Genomic DNA, 13,757 nt, shown 5'->3' with positions numbered 1-13,757 from the left:
CGAGATGGCAAAAGTATATCCATTGGCTGCAAATTCACCTTGTTCATGGTGGCTTTGCAAGCGTGATCGTGACGCATATCCCAATTCGGTACATGAAGCTGTTGGTTTCGTTGTCTGGCATCGGGCCAGTGTTTGCTTGTGCTCAGGAGCAAGCATGTATCTTTGCTATCTCCAGACTGCCATGCTATAAATCAATCTCTTGCGCACCTTTTCAATCATCAGTTATTCAATCAGGAAAACCTCTCATCGCTTGGTTATTCTATTCTTCATCTACCCAGCTCTCATCTTTATACATACGTCTATCCAGAAGTTTCACAGATCTCCCTCGCAATGTCTTGTAATAACGGGAATCGAAGCTGGCGATCTCGGATTTACAGAAATCGAAGAGGATCGAACAATTTCGGAAAGGGCAACCAATCTGATAAGATATGTACTCACTTTCATCGTGGAACTTGTCGTTTCGGTTCAGCTTGCAAGTTCTCTCATGACACCAGCGCGGCCAACGAAACTGGATCCAATCCAAGCGCAAACCATCCTACGGACGATGACATGGATGCTCAGAAACGATACTTTGACTGGAGGCAGATCCTCAGGACGTACCTCAGAAAGCAGGCTATGGCCTTTCCGCCTGTTGCAGAGCTTTGGATGAGTGTGTGGATTGTATCGGCTGCTTTACCCATCGTGAATCTTGTTTCTGCGGCATCTCCATGGCCGGGTAGGTCCGGGGTCAGGACGTGGAAGGATTGGTCAAGATCCGAGGCTATCTGCTTCCAGTCGGCGCAGTTTGTGAAAGCGCCATGGATGAGGACAATTGTTTCTTTTTCTGTCATGTTTGAGGGGAGAGGCTATGTTACCATTCTATTCACTTGGGCGAATATAAAAGGGAACCTACCTCAAAGGACCTGGGGCTGAGAAGGATTCGGCCCCCAATTCAACGCGTACTTCAAATCTTATTGCATGACTAGCAGGTTTTATGCCTGGCTTAAGGATATTTCGCTTCGATTGAAGGTATTGTATGCAGAATAAAAGACTATTTGAGGACTATCAAGATCTATACACCCTCAAAGGTCTTTAACTTGGATCCTATACCTTTTTGAATAGTCTAAGTTAATTAACTTACTATTCAACCTACATATACTACAAGAAGCATCGGATTAAATAAAACAAGTAAAAACGCAATTAATTAAAACGAGAAATATCATGTGAGAAGGGTGGAATCCTTTAATATAGAAGTTATCATCTTGTAAACCTGAATGAACTGTAGGAGGGTTTTTAGCATAAATTATTATGAGAAGGCGGTTACGGATGGGGTACTCCTCTAAAGTAGTTCGATATTAAGAAGCATACCTTTAAAATGATGTATATCCTTCAGTAGAAAATATGAGGAGTTACAATTCCGTAAAGCCGCCTCGGCCTTTCGGACTAAGGCACATCTCCGACCTGTTCTCCCCGAGCACAAAGACCCGCGGACTCTCCTCGGTTCTCCACAGGGTCAAATCAGACCGCATAATAACGTGGTGAGCCAATAATAGCGAAGTCACTATGTCTTTGCATGGTTTAGCTCCAAATATCAGAAAAATGACCAAGATTAAGCACTGTTCGGACTTAGTGAGACGCGATGGCCGAAACTCCTTATATTATCTTTTCTTTTTTTCACTTTAATCTTGATCTTGATCTTAAACCCACCTGTATACTTTAAGGGTCTGTTTCGTTACATATCTAAACCTTCGAGTCTCGGAGGATTAGCGCCCAACCGGAAATTACTCCGTTTGCTATTGTCAAGTGAGTCGCATCGCATTTTGAACTAAGCTGTTTCTTCGTTGCACAGCGCTGTTTCTTAATCTTATACTTCCCGTCTGCGAAGTCTATAAATCCAATTTTATGGCCCAAACATCAGTTCTAACCCCGTTATTCAAAACAGATTGCGAACAACTGTATATCCTCGTCCCAAAGACGATCATAGAGAACGCAGAGAGCCTTCCTAATAATGACTGCCACCAACCCTCCGTCCATCGATAGTGCCACTACAAACGTACCTCCATCTGACAACTCAACCCCCGCCATGAGTGTCCAAGGGAATGAAGACCCCGAAAAGGGAATCCAAGGACCAGATAGGACAGAACCTGCAGCCGACGCACAACCGTCTGAAAAGTCCGTCGCTGCTGGCCCAGCGCCCGCAACGCCAGCAATTGGCCCGCCGCCTGATGGAGGCGCGGAAGCATGGCTGGTTGTTCTAGGAGCATTCTCCGGTCTGTTCGTTAGTTTTGGTTGGATTAATTGTACGTGTGACCTGATTGTATGATATTGCAAGATACTAAACTCCCACCAGGCATCGGAGTCTTCCAGACATACTATGAGAGTCATCAATTGAGCGAGTACTCCACCAGCACAGTGACATGGATCACATCGCTAGAAACATTCATTATGTTCTTCTGTGTACGTCCAATATCCATTTAACAGCAACGAAAACCAACATCTAACAATCTCATAGGGCCCAATCTTTGGAACAATGTTTGACAGCTACGGACCCGGCTGGATCCTCCTCTTAGGCACATTCCTCCACGTCTTCGGTCTAATGATGGCCTCCCTCTCAACGGAATACTACCAATTCATCCTAGCACAAGGAATCTGCAGCCCAATCGGCGCAAGTGCAATCTTCAACGCCTCAGTCAACTCTGTCAGCACATGGTTCGCCAAACGCCGCGCCTTCGCGCTGGGCGTGACAGCCTCCGGATCAAGTCTGGGTGGTGTTATATTCCCCATCATGGTGACCCGTCTGATTCCTGAAGTCGGTTTCCCTTGGGCTATGCGTATCTGCGCTTTTCTCATTCTCTTCATGTTGGGTATTGCCAATGTCACCCTCAAGTCGAGGCTGCCGCACCGTCCCAAGCCTTTTGATATCCTGAGTTTCCTGCGACCATTAGCAGAGCTGAAGTTCTCGCTTACACTTGCCGGTGCTTTCTGTTTCTTCTGGGGAATGTTCTTGCCTTTCACTTTTGTTATTACTCAGGCGGAGAGATATGGCATGTCCCCCGGACTGGCGCAATATCTGATTCCCATTTTGAACGCTGCTAGGTAAGTTCTAATTCTTCTCTTTCTTTTATGGGGGCTTGATCTAACTAAATTCAATAGTATCTTCGGCCGTACCCTCCCAGGCTACTTCGCCGACAAAATCGGCCGTTATAACATGATGGTTGTCACAACCTTCTTCTCTGCAATCCTTGTCCTAGCGCTCTGGCTACCATCACGAGGCAACGCCCCTGCCATCGTCTTCAGTGCTTTGTATGGTTTCGGCTCTGGTGCCTTCGTCTCCCTCGCCCCAGCATGTATAGCACAGATCTCGGATCTACGCCAGGTAGGCGTGCGCAATGGTACTTTCTTTGCTATCATCTCCTTCGCGGCTTTGACGGGCACTCCGATTGGTGGTGCTCTGGTTCCGGATGTGCTACATGGCTCTTATACTAAACTGCAAATCTTCTGCGGTGTTGTTATGATTGCTGGATCAACGCTGTTTGTGTTGGCGAGAGTTGTCGTTGGTGGTGGGTTTAAGCTGAACAAGGTGTGAGATGAGGGGAAAGTGGCTTCCATGGACGATGGCATTTACAGTATATATTACGATATTAAAGGTTATATTGTTGATTTTAATGTTTATATAATTTCTCCCATTTCTATGCATGGAAGTTTTGACAAGGTGGTGAGGGTGGCAGCGCCAAGGTGACCCAAGAAGTATATACGAATTTCAAACGAGAGTAGAATGGCGTGTGTTTTAGAACCAGATAATGACAATTCCGTATAATTGTCGAGAACAATTGGTCACCCTCCAAGATTTGCTAGTAACTAACTATAACCTAAGTAACTTAACCAACTTAAAGTTATCAATAATTATGGGTTGGTCACTGCTTATTTTGTGCTATAGACTATAAAATTTACTTTTTATCTAATATGTCAACAAAAACAACACGGCTAAAAACAACAAATCGCCTGTTTTCATCGAAAAACGCCAATCGGGAAACTTGCGGGAAACATCGGCATGCCGAAAACGGCTAATTTGACACCCTTTCCACCGCTTTTTTTCGCACCCATTGTGCCAAACTTCCGATAATCGTTTGGAAGACATTATTTGATCTGATACAAACGATCGTCAACCCCAATTTTCAAATTGAAGATCCAGGACATCCGTGCAACACAAAAAATTTCCGGTTTCGGCCAACATCCGCGCGGGAAAAATTCAAGGGCTCCACCCAATTCCCCGGCATTCAGATTTTTTCTTGGCTTTGGGGTAAATTTGCAGTTACGAAAACCTGATCTCTGAATCATCTGTGCTATCAATGCTGGTATAATTGCTTGGCTTATTCATTCGGGCTGCTATTCCCCAATATACTTCGGGAAAAGCGCCGAGCAGGACAAAGTCTGCCCGCCATGAGTGACCAAGACTCATATGCCGTTCAAGGCAAGGCCATTGATGAACCCTTTCAAAATGATGAGAAGCCTTTCGAAGCGAACGACTTGGAGCCTTTTGGTAATGAGGAGACTGCTGAGGTTAAGTATCGGACTATGAAGTGGTGGTATGTGACTCGTTCTGGCTTTTGATATCAATGGACATGGCTAATCATGGTTATTAGGCATTGCGGCATGCGTGAGTCTCTAACTCTAGATATGTTTAACCTTTCAGCTTTGATACTAACAATATTCTGCAGTCATGATTGCTGAGAATGTCTCTGTTGGTATTCTCTCTCTCCCATCTGCTGTGGCCACCCTTGGAATGGTCCCGTGTGTATCTCCTTCAACATCTTTCCCGAAAACACATTGACTAATTGTAATACAGTGCTGCCATCATGATTCTGTTCATCTCCGCTCTGTCATGGTACACGGGCTATGCCATTGGCCAATTCAAGCTCCGTCATCCTGCAATTCACAGTATGGGAGACGCCGGCGAGCTCTTGATGGGCCGTTTCGGCCGCGAGCTACTCGGTATCGGCCAGCTGTTGCTGCTCATTTTCCTTATGGCTAGCAACATTCTCATGTTCAACATCCTGATGAATGCATTGACTAATCACGGCACCTGTACGCTGGTCTTTGGTGTCGTTGGACTGATCATCTGTTTCTTGGGCGCTTTGCCACGTACTATGGATAAAGTCTACTGGATGTCTGTCGCTTGTGAGTACAGATGGAGCTTAATACCTTGATATACAGTCTGACTGACAATTATCCAGCATTCCTGAGTGTGCTTATTGCAACAATTATCACCATGATCACCGTGGGAGTCGAGAGTAAGGGCTGGGTCCCGAACGAAGTCACCACAACTGTCAGCTTCCGCGAGGGCTTCCTGGCGGTCACCAATATCATTTTCGCCTACCGTATGTTCACATCTCATGAGACATCAACCATGGTCGAAAGCCAAGCTAATTTGATGTATAGTCGCCCATGTTGCATACTTTGGCTTCATGTCTGAGACAGAGGACCCGAGAACCTTCAACAAGTCGCTAGCTATGCTTCAGATCGTCGACACGGTTCTGTACCTGGTCAGCGCACTGATTATCTATCACTATGTGGGCCCCGACGTCAAGTCGCCCGCCATTTCATCTCTAAGCCCCTTGATGAGAAAGATTGCCTGGGGTATGGCCATTCCAACTGTGAGTCTGATATTGTTTTAACGTTTTAACCACACCTGCTAATCATAGACAGACTATCCTTTCTGGTGTCGTCTTGGGCCATGTCGCCTGTAAATACATCTATGTGCGCATGTTCCGTGGCTCCGACAACATGCACAACCGAAGTTTCCTGTCAATTGGATCTTGGGTTGCTATTTGTCTTGGAGTCTGGGTTATTTCGTGGGTTGTGGCAGAGTCAATTCCTGTCTTCAACGACCTGCTCAGTCTTATTGTAAGCTTTAAGGGTATCATACTTTATGGGGAATTCTGGCTAACACTTTTTTTACAGAGTGCACTATTTGGAAGTTGGTTCAGCTGTATGATTACCCCCTTCTCTGCTAACTACCTTTTCTGACATTGAAACAAATGCTAACTTTATATTAACAGTCGGTCTGCCGGCTATCTTTTGGCTGCACATGAATCAAGGTCAATACTTCAAAAACTGGAAGAAGATTTGTTTGACTATTATCAATGTTGGCATCTTGGCCATTGCCTGTGCTATTGTAAGTCTCCTTGCTGATTTCTATAACTTGGCTTTGCGGTTCAGAACTAATGTTCATCTAGTGTGGATTGGGTCTCTGGGTATCAGGTGTCGCGATTCACGAAGACTCAGGCACTGCCAGCTGGTCTTGCGCCAACACTATCTGATTATACAAAAAAGCCAGCTCAAAAAGAGATATTCAACCCTCAATAGAACTAACGTTAAGCATTAAGCGTCATAATGTCTTTGATAATGTCTTGGACAGGATCCATATTCCAAAATGAAAGAATTACTCCAATGAAAGATGATCAATTCACCAACGCCAAAATATCTGTCAAAAGTACTCTCAAAAGTACAAATATAAACATGAAAACGCCCTAGCACCGTCGCTGAAGGTGAATGATGCATGAAAAGACCCCCATTATGCCCGAGTATATGCCCAAGGGCTCAAAAATGCAACAATCAAGCCAAAACTCCCTGTCTCATGTTCTCGACTGTCTTGACCCCGACACCCTTCAGCTGGCTCAGCTGTGCCAGACTGTTCACCTGGAATTGGGGCTGGTCTGGGATCACCTCGCCATTGTTTTCGTCTGTTGTCGTTTGGTCCATCTCGCAGAGACAGTCTACAAGTGCCTCTGCCTTCTTGGCGCCTACGCCCTTGAGCAACTTGATCTGGCTGACGTCCCTTGAGTTGATGATGGACAGCAGATGCATTGTACGAGGGGAGATGGAGGGATCCTCGTTATCAAGGAAAGTGGGATCCTGGTTCTCGCTGTGACGAGGCTTAGCTGAAGCACGCTTCTTGTGTCGTGGACGCATGATCTCTTCGTCACTTGAGAAGCCGCCACCTGTCTGGTCCATGTAATCATCGTCATCCTCGGCATGGCGCTTCCCGAGGGTCTTGGTGGGCTCCTTTTTGAGAGAAAGCATGCTACCAAGTCTGCCCTTAGGTGGGGAGGGTCCTTGCTTCTCCCAGGCCTTAGCATGAACGCGATCCTTCAAGGCGGCGATCTTACCAGCCAGCTTCTCGTTGTGTGGAAAGTGAGGAGCTGCCAGCTGGTACATTCTCAGTGCCGAGCCGTCTTCACCGCGTGCTTGATGCTGTTTGGCCATTAGTAGGTACGATAGACCCTCAGCCCGCGCATCCTCAGTACCATCAATGCGCTGCTCCAATTGTTCCAATCGTCGCTGCAATTGCTCATTGAGCTCACGAACCTGTGATTGCTTCGATTGCTCGCTCACGGCTCGTACCGCCAAAATCTCCTCAACCTTCTTCTCGACCATCTCCTCAATCCGGGCAGTCGAGAAATCAGCATGGCGCGCAGGAGCTTGTGCGCCTAGTAATTGACGAGCTGGCTTCAATGGAAGACTCGAAGGCGCATTAGAGAGAGACGTGCGCTTGGGACCTTCTGGTTTCCGCAGCTGGCTAATGAGCTTGGTCTGTGGCTTGTCGGAATATACACTGAATGCCTTCACAGGCTTGGTGTCGTCCTTCTCCGCTGGGTCCTTAGCAGCAGGGGCTGGCATGTTCACGTTGACAGAGGCCGTGAGCGGACGCAAGGGTTGGCGCGCACTTGCCAGAGAAGGCCGAACAGCTGGCCTTGCCGGGCCCTTGAACATAGGGTCATTCTCCACTTCCCGAACCTCGATCTTCCGGGTACGGTTGGCGACGTTCAAGGAGCTGATGGTGTCCAAATGGTAAGATCGAACAGGAGCAAGATTGAGAATCATCACAGTCAACCCGTTGTTTTGTCCCAGAGACAGAATTCTTGTCATCTTCGACTCGCGGTAGGGGATGCGGTGCTGCTTCTTGTTGATAGCCTCGACACACTGCGCCAAGACGAAAAGGCTCTTGTTGATACTTGCTGATTCCACCATACGCTCCTTGTCGTTCTCCGTCCGCCGATTATCTTCAGAACCTGCAAGATCGATAGCGGAAGCAGTGCTCACGCGAGTATGCTCAGGCGAGGAGATGGTAACCTTCACACCAAGAATAGCGTGCGATCGAGAGGAGTGCGCATTGAGCTAGAAGTATGTTTAGCTACAGAGCCAACTGCTTGTCTTTGCATCAAAATCATACCTTCGTCGCAGAAGTCGATCGATTAGTATTCGCCTGGTCATAGAGCTGCTCAAACTCCTTCAAAGTTGTACATGGCTTCTCGCTCAAGCCGCAGACAACAGTCTTTCCACCATTGTCGCGAAGGGGGAGGCCAGCCATCGTGCGCTTCTCGGGTGGTTCGAACAAATCGTACACTTTGTCGTTGTAAATCTCATAATAGCTCAGAGAAACCCGCACCGTTGTCTCTCCCTCGCTGTCTTTCTCAATCTTCCGAGCGCGCCGATACACACCACTGAGTAGTCGAGGAATTACACCCCTGTCCGCCAGGGTTTTACCGCCGCGCATTGTGTGTGTTTTGCCTGTTCCGGTGACACCGTATGCGAACAATGTCACGTCGAAGCCATTCAGGAGGTGCTTGATTGTCGGTGCCACTGTCACACTAGTCAATATGTTGGCCCATTGAGTTGCCCACGGGGTCGGAACACGACTCACCCTCAGCATCGAACAGCTCCTGTTGGGATACCTCTGCGTCGTACACCCCATTGAACTGGAAGGCGTATTCCTCGCCCTCGTTCTTGGGGTTGGGGATCCGCACGACATTGTCCCTATCCCGCAAAGCCGCCAATTTCTTGTCGCTCTTGTCACTCTTTTCGCCGACGGTGGACAGACGAGATTTGTCGGTGGCAGATGATCCTGTACGCAGGATAACATCAAGATCCCGTTCGGACTTGAGAAGGGGGCGGACACGTGCGACGACTCGGACACTCATTGTGGCGTGATGGTCATTCAATCCTTTGTTGGGCGATATAATCTAATGCGACGCAGGAAAGGACAGACGATAGAAGGGAAATAAAAAAAGAGAACAATCAAATCCCCCAAAGCAAAGAAACGAAACTACCTACTTGTCGACGGTTAATGCAAAACTTGAGGTTGGGGAACGTGTGGAGGAGTTCTCTTGTGGTGTGTGTTGTTGGCAGGGCAACCATTGGTTTCGTCCTTGGTGGGCATTCTGGAGTACCACCTCAAGCTTCGACGGTCTCTTTCTTAGCTGCAAGTTAGCTAAGCCCAATTGGCAAACAGCCGTCACCGATAAATTATATCATGGTCATCCAATCGCCAAAGTATCGATTCAATCCGTGCGTAGACTAGGGTTTACGGACCAATTCTAGTACAGGCCGCATTTATGTACCTGTGTATCCTGGGTATTGTACATGTATATATCATGTCTTCCGATCGGTGCGGAAGTAATGTAGAAGTCTCCCTATTCGATCATTTTCGCAACCGGTTGTAGTTTATAAAAGTGTCGTCATATGGTGAACTATATAAGAGCGAGCTGTGATATATATCGGTAAACCAACGTGTTGCTTCGATATCGGTTTCCTTTCACATAGAAAGAGAAGACAAAAGAGAGAAAATACCATCCAGAGAGTGGCATTGCCTGGAGCATATGTATGAATGTATGTTATAGCCCCAACCTACAGCGAGTAAGATCTTGTAACCATATTGAGGTCAAGCTCTGTCAATCTGACCGACTCTCGACAATGTAAGCCCGTAGGACAGGCTATTATCAATTGTCTATATTATATTTCCAGCAGCTTTGTATCAAGAGCTGAACTATAGAATTGTGTAGTCAACATCACCTCGTCACATGGTACCTGGCCTGTGATTGGCTGGAGCAACACAACCTAAAGGCCACCGTAAACCATCACCGCCTCTCCCACACTCCCTTGGCTTCTTTTGGTGAGCCTCTTGTCACGTCCCTTTCTCGCTGTTTTTGCCGGTGCAGCTTTTCCTGTGAGTAAGCTGTTCTCCCTCCAAAGTTGTTTGGTCGACGAAAAACTGATTGTGGGGGTCCAGGAGCTGTAACCACCTCGTATCAACAACCCGAGTCCGTGCCGGGTGCGATCTTTCCTTCTCCCCAAACTTCCAGTCAACCTTCACACACCCTATTCGACCTCTATGGCAGCACCACAAGGGGGTTATCCTCCCCAGGAAGGGTATGGCCAACCCGCCTACGGTACCCCGGAACCCACACAGTCCCCGGTCCCTGGGCAAGGTGCGCCTCCACACGCAGCTGGTGGAAAAAGAAGAGAGCATACGCTGGCGAAGCGTTTGACTTCGGTTCCGGAGCCAATGCTGCGCTTGGTGGACAGCCCACGGCCGGGGGTGCCTACGCAGCTTACCCTCAACAGCCACAGGCCGCGGGATACCAGCAACCCGTCTACGGTGCAGACCCTAGCCAGATGCAGGCCGCAGCACCAGCATACGGTGCGCCTGCTGTTCCTGATGTCTCGCAGATGACACAGCAGTTCGGCGCAATGGGCATGGTCGAGCCGCACCACATGCCACCCCCGCAACCCGTGGCCCAAGCCCCTATGCGACCCCAAGTCCAGCTCAACCAGCTTTATCCGACAGACCTTCGGTCTCAGCCATTCAATGTTGCTGAACTGGACTACCCTCCTCCGCCAATTATCTTGCCCCCGGGAGTATGTTACGTGTCATGTGCAAACGGTCGAGATGCTGACAATTGACAGACTAGCGTTTACCCGTCTCCCGAAGCTAACTGCCCTACGAAATATATGCGCTCTACGCTGAACGCAGTGCCGACAACTAATTCTCTCCTGAAGAAATCCAAGTTGCCTTTCGCTCTCGTCATCCAACCCTACGCTTCTCTTCACGACGCCGAGGACCCCATTCCTGTGATTCCCGACCAAGTGATCTCACGATGCCGTCGCTGCCGTTCCTATATCAACCCCTTTGTTACCTTCCTCGACCATGGCCACCGCTGGCGTTGTAACATGTGCAACTTGACAAACGATGTGCCCCAGGCCTTTGATTGGGATTCTACACTGCAGAAGCCTGCTGATCGTGCGCTGCGCCCCGACCTCAATCACAGCATGGTGGAATTCGTCGCGCCGCAAGAATATATGGTCCGCCCCCGCAGCCCCTCGTCTACCTTTTCCTGATCGATGTGAGCTATTCATCTGTGACCAGCGGTCTTTTGGCAACCACCGCACGCACCATTAAGGAGAGTCTCGACCGCATTCCCAACGCAGACAGGCGGACACGCCTCGGCTTCATTGCAGTGGACTCAAGCTTGCACTACTTCAGCATCCCTCGGGACAACTCAGAGACCTCGGATCCCCGGATGTTGGTTGTCAGTGACCTGGATGAACCTTTCCTCCCAATCCCCGGTGATCTCCTGGTGACGCTGAGCGAATGTCGGGAGAACATTGAGGTGTTCCTTGACAAGCTGCAGGAAATGTTCCAGAACACCCAGAACAACAGCTGCGCCATGGGCTCGGCATTGCGCGCCGGTTATAAGTTGATCTCTCCTGTTGGAGGAAAGATGACTGTTTTGAGTGCGTCATTGCCTAACATCGGTCACGGAGCGCTCACAATGAGAGAAGACAAGAAGGTGCTGGGCACCAGCAAAGAGTCAAGTCTGCTCCAAACAGGAAACTCTTTCTACAAGAGCTTTGCAGTCGAATGCTCCAAGGCACAGGTTTCCGTGGACATGTTCCTCTTCTCATCCCAATACCAGGATGTGGCATCTCTGAGCAACTTGCCCCGCTATACTGGTGGTCAAACCTACTTCTACCCTGGCTGGAGTGCTGCACGGAAGGAGGATGCCATGAAGTACGCCCGTGAATTCTCCGATTACCTGTCTTCGGAGATCGGCTTGGAGGCTGTTCTCCGTGTGCGTGCTACTACAGGTCTGCGCATGAGCACCTTCTATGGTAACTTCTTCAACCGTAGCTCGGATCTCTGTGCCTTCCCGGCCTTCCCTCGTGACCAGGCCTACGTGGTCGAGGTGGCCATTGATGAGACTGTCACGAAACCCGTCGTCTGCATGCAGGCAGCTGTCCTCCACACTACCTGCAACGGTGAACGTCGTATTCGTGTGTTGACCCTCGCCCTGCCCACAACCACCAACCTGGCAGATATCTACGCCTCGGCCGACCAACAGGCCATCGCTACATTCTTCAGTCACAAGGCCGTCGAGCGCACATTGAGCAGCGGCCTCGAGCCTGCTCGCGAAGCTCTCCAGGCTAAGATGGTGGAGCTGTTGCAGACATACCGCAAGGAGCTCGCCGGTGGAAGCGTCAGCGGCGGTGGCCTCCAGTTCCCTGCCAACCTGAGAGCCTTGCCCGTCCTTTTCCTTGCAATGATGAAGAATGTGAGTTTCTTGCCCCATCTCCCATTATATTCCTATACTGACCTTTTTTTTTTTTTTTAGCTTGGTCTTCGCAAGTCTGCCCAGATTCCGACGGATATGCGCTCCGCAGCACTCTGTCTCTTGTCGACCTTGCCATTGCCGCTCCTCATTCAATACATCTACCCTCGGATGTACTCCCTCCATGACATGCCCGACAACGCCGGTGTGCCCGACGAGCAGACTGGCGAGATCGTCCTCCCCCCTGCCGTCAACCTGTCCTCCGGCCGCATCGTTCCCTACGGCCTGTACCTCATCGACGATGGCCAAACCCAGTTCCTCTGGGTTGGCCGCGACGCCGTTCCCCAGCTCATCGAGGACGTCTTTGGTGTGCCCGACAAGACGCAGCTGAGGGTGGGCAAGCAGCTTCTCCCCGACGTGGAAAACGAGTTCAGCCAGCGCGTGCGGGCCGTGGTGGAAAAGAGCCGGGACCATCGGGCCAAGGGTGTGGGCAGCATGATCGTGCCGCACCTGTATGTGGTGCGGGAAGACGGCGAGCCGGGTCTGCGCCTCTGGGCGCTCACCATGCTGGTCGAGGACCGTGCCGACCAGAGCGTCAGCCTGGACCAGTGGATGGGTTCCTTGCAGGAGAAGGTTTGAGTCCTTTGCTCTGGCGGTGTCAGCCAGCACTGACGATGAGATCAGGTCGTGCAGTAATGTCGTCCGCCCTATGCAATGCCATATCGCCGAGTCCCTGTACCATCACCTTGGGAAAATTGAGTGGCATGTTTGGATTTATCTAGTAGATGGTGGGGTTATAGCCTGCTGTACACGCTCTGGGATTATCTAAGAGTCAATGAGTTTTTATGAGTGTGTCTCCTTGTACTCCCCGTATTCTTCGTAGTATCCATTGAGTATCCGTAAATAGTGGAGATAGTACCTTTTTCAGCCTCCCAGAGCCTAAGTGATGAGGTTAAAAATGGAAAATAACCCTATTCTGGCCAGTGTGACCGAGTGGTTTAAGGTGCCAGATTTAAGATTCCTCGGAATAAAAACCCTGGTGGGGCAACCCGCGCGAGTTCGAACCTCGTCGCTGGCAATTTTTTAATATATAAATTATATTTTGATCATTTTTAGCCCCTATCCGTAACATAGACTGTTTTACATGGGTCTTAGTGCCTCTAATAGTTGCCTCAAATCCAATCAGTGGGGTTCCCCTTGAGACTAGTGAAACCACACTATGCTCCAATCAGAGTCCTACTGCCAGAGTTGTGATTGTGACAAGTTTCGTCTCCCACGCAGTAGCGCCCTGAAACCGGGCCAAATGTGATGCGACAAGAAGACTTTGGCGCTGTGGCGGGGGTGTACCTGCAGACTACTTGGCCTTTGTGTATGGGTTGGCCAGGCCAG

At 49.4% G+C, this 13,757-nt stretch overlaps 5 protein-coding genes across 5 annotated transcripts; 3 read left to right on the top strand and 2 right to left on the bottom strand.

Annotated features, from left to right (window-relative positions):
- Positions 1 to 465: 465 nt before the first annotated feature.
- N7446_005670 (alpha/beta fold hydrolase) lies at positions 466 to 830 on the bottom strand (the record flags this gene model as incomplete). The annotated part of the gene is made up of 2 exons (XM_058514418.1): positions 466 to 535; positions 601 to 830. 2 exons carry the CDS (start codon positions 828 to 830, stop codon positions 466 to 468), a joined length of 300 nt encoding a protein of 99 aa, XP_058371596.1.
- An 863-nt stretch (positions 831 to 1,693) lies between these two features.
- On the top strand, positions 1,694 to 3,626 carry N7446_005669 (MCT family MFS transporter). Its single transcript, XM_058514417.1, has 5 exons — positions 1,694 to 1,782; positions 1,922 to 2,279; positions 2,330 to 2,436; positions 2,492 to 3,075; positions 3,133 to 3,626. Exons 2-5 carry the CDS (start codon positions 1,988 to 1,990, stop codon positions 3,563 to 3,565), a joined length of 1,416 nt encoding a protein of 471 aa, XP_058371595.1. The 5' UTR covers positions 1,694 to 1,782; positions 1,922 to 1,987; the 3' UTR covers positions 3,566 to 3,626.
- Positions 3,627 to 4,419: 793 nt separating this feature from the next.
- N7446_005668 (uncharacterized protein) lies at positions 4,420 to 6,299 on the top strand (the record flags this gene model as incomplete). The annotated part of the gene is made up of 10 exons (XM_058514416.1): positions 4,420 to 4,565; positions 4,623 to 4,636; positions 4,698 to 4,770; positions 4,826 to 5,157; positions 5,214 to 5,357; positions 5,419 to 5,633; positions 5,686 to 5,883; positions 5,941 to 5,968; positions 6,039 to 6,154; positions 6,216 to 6,299. 10 exons carry the CDS (start codon positions 4,420 to 4,422, stop codon positions 6,297 to 6,299), a joined length of 1,350 nt encoding a protein of 449 aa, XP_058371594.1.
- Positions 6,300 to 6,594: 295 nt separating this feature from the next.
- On the bottom strand, positions 6,595 to 8,960 carry N7446_005667 (kinesin family protein; the record flags this gene model as incomplete). Its single annotated transcript, XM_058514415.1, has 3 exons — positions 6,595 to 8,157; positions 8,213 to 8,622; positions 8,684 to 8,960. The coding sequence occupies 3 exons, from the start codon at positions 8,958 to 8,960 to the stop codon at positions 6,595 to 6,597; spliced, it is 2,250 nt and encodes a 749-aa protein (XP_058371593.1).
- An 862-nt stretch (positions 8,961 to 9,822) lies between these two features.
- On the top strand, positions 9,823 to 13,220 carry N7446_005666 (COPII subunit SEC24; the record flags this gene model as incomplete). Its single annotated transcript, XM_058514414.1, is given in 5 exon segments — positions 9,823 to 9,931; positions 10,049 to 10,677; positions 10,726 to 11,121; positions 11,136 to 12,371; positions 12,432 to 13,220. Coding segments are annotated over 5 exon segments (2,946 nt in total), but the record flags the coding sequence as incomplete, so codon positions are not given.
- Positions 13,221 to 13,757: the final 537 nt, after the last annotated feature.

This window comes from Penicillium canescens (assembly GCF_028828765.1).
Source record: "Penicillium canescens strain IBT 15451 chromosome Unknown utg000004l_segment0_segment0, whole genome shotgun sequence".
In the NCBI taxonomy this organism is placed as follows: Eukaryota; Fungi; Ascomycota; class Eurotiomycetes; order Eurotiales; family Aspergillaceae; genus Penicillium; species Penicillium canescens.
This window is presented reverse-complemented; position numbering and strand designations above follow the sequence as displayed.

What these genes read in the sequence shown, in the direction of transcription:
- N7446_005669 (XM_058514417.1), top strand. Translation starts at nt 1,988, where the DNA reads ATGACTGCCACCAACCCTCCGTCCATCGATAGTGCCACTACAAACGTA. An exon ending in CATTCATTATGTTCTTCTGT is followed by an intron (nt 2,437 to 2,491) that starts GTACGTCCAATA and finishes ACAATCTCATAG; the next exon opens with GGCCCAATCTTTGGAACAAT. An exon ending in CCCATTTTGAACGCTGCTAG is followed by an intron (nt 3,076 to 3,132) that starts GTAAGTTCTAAT and finishes TAAATTCAATAG; the next exon opens with TATCTTCGGCCGTACCCTCC.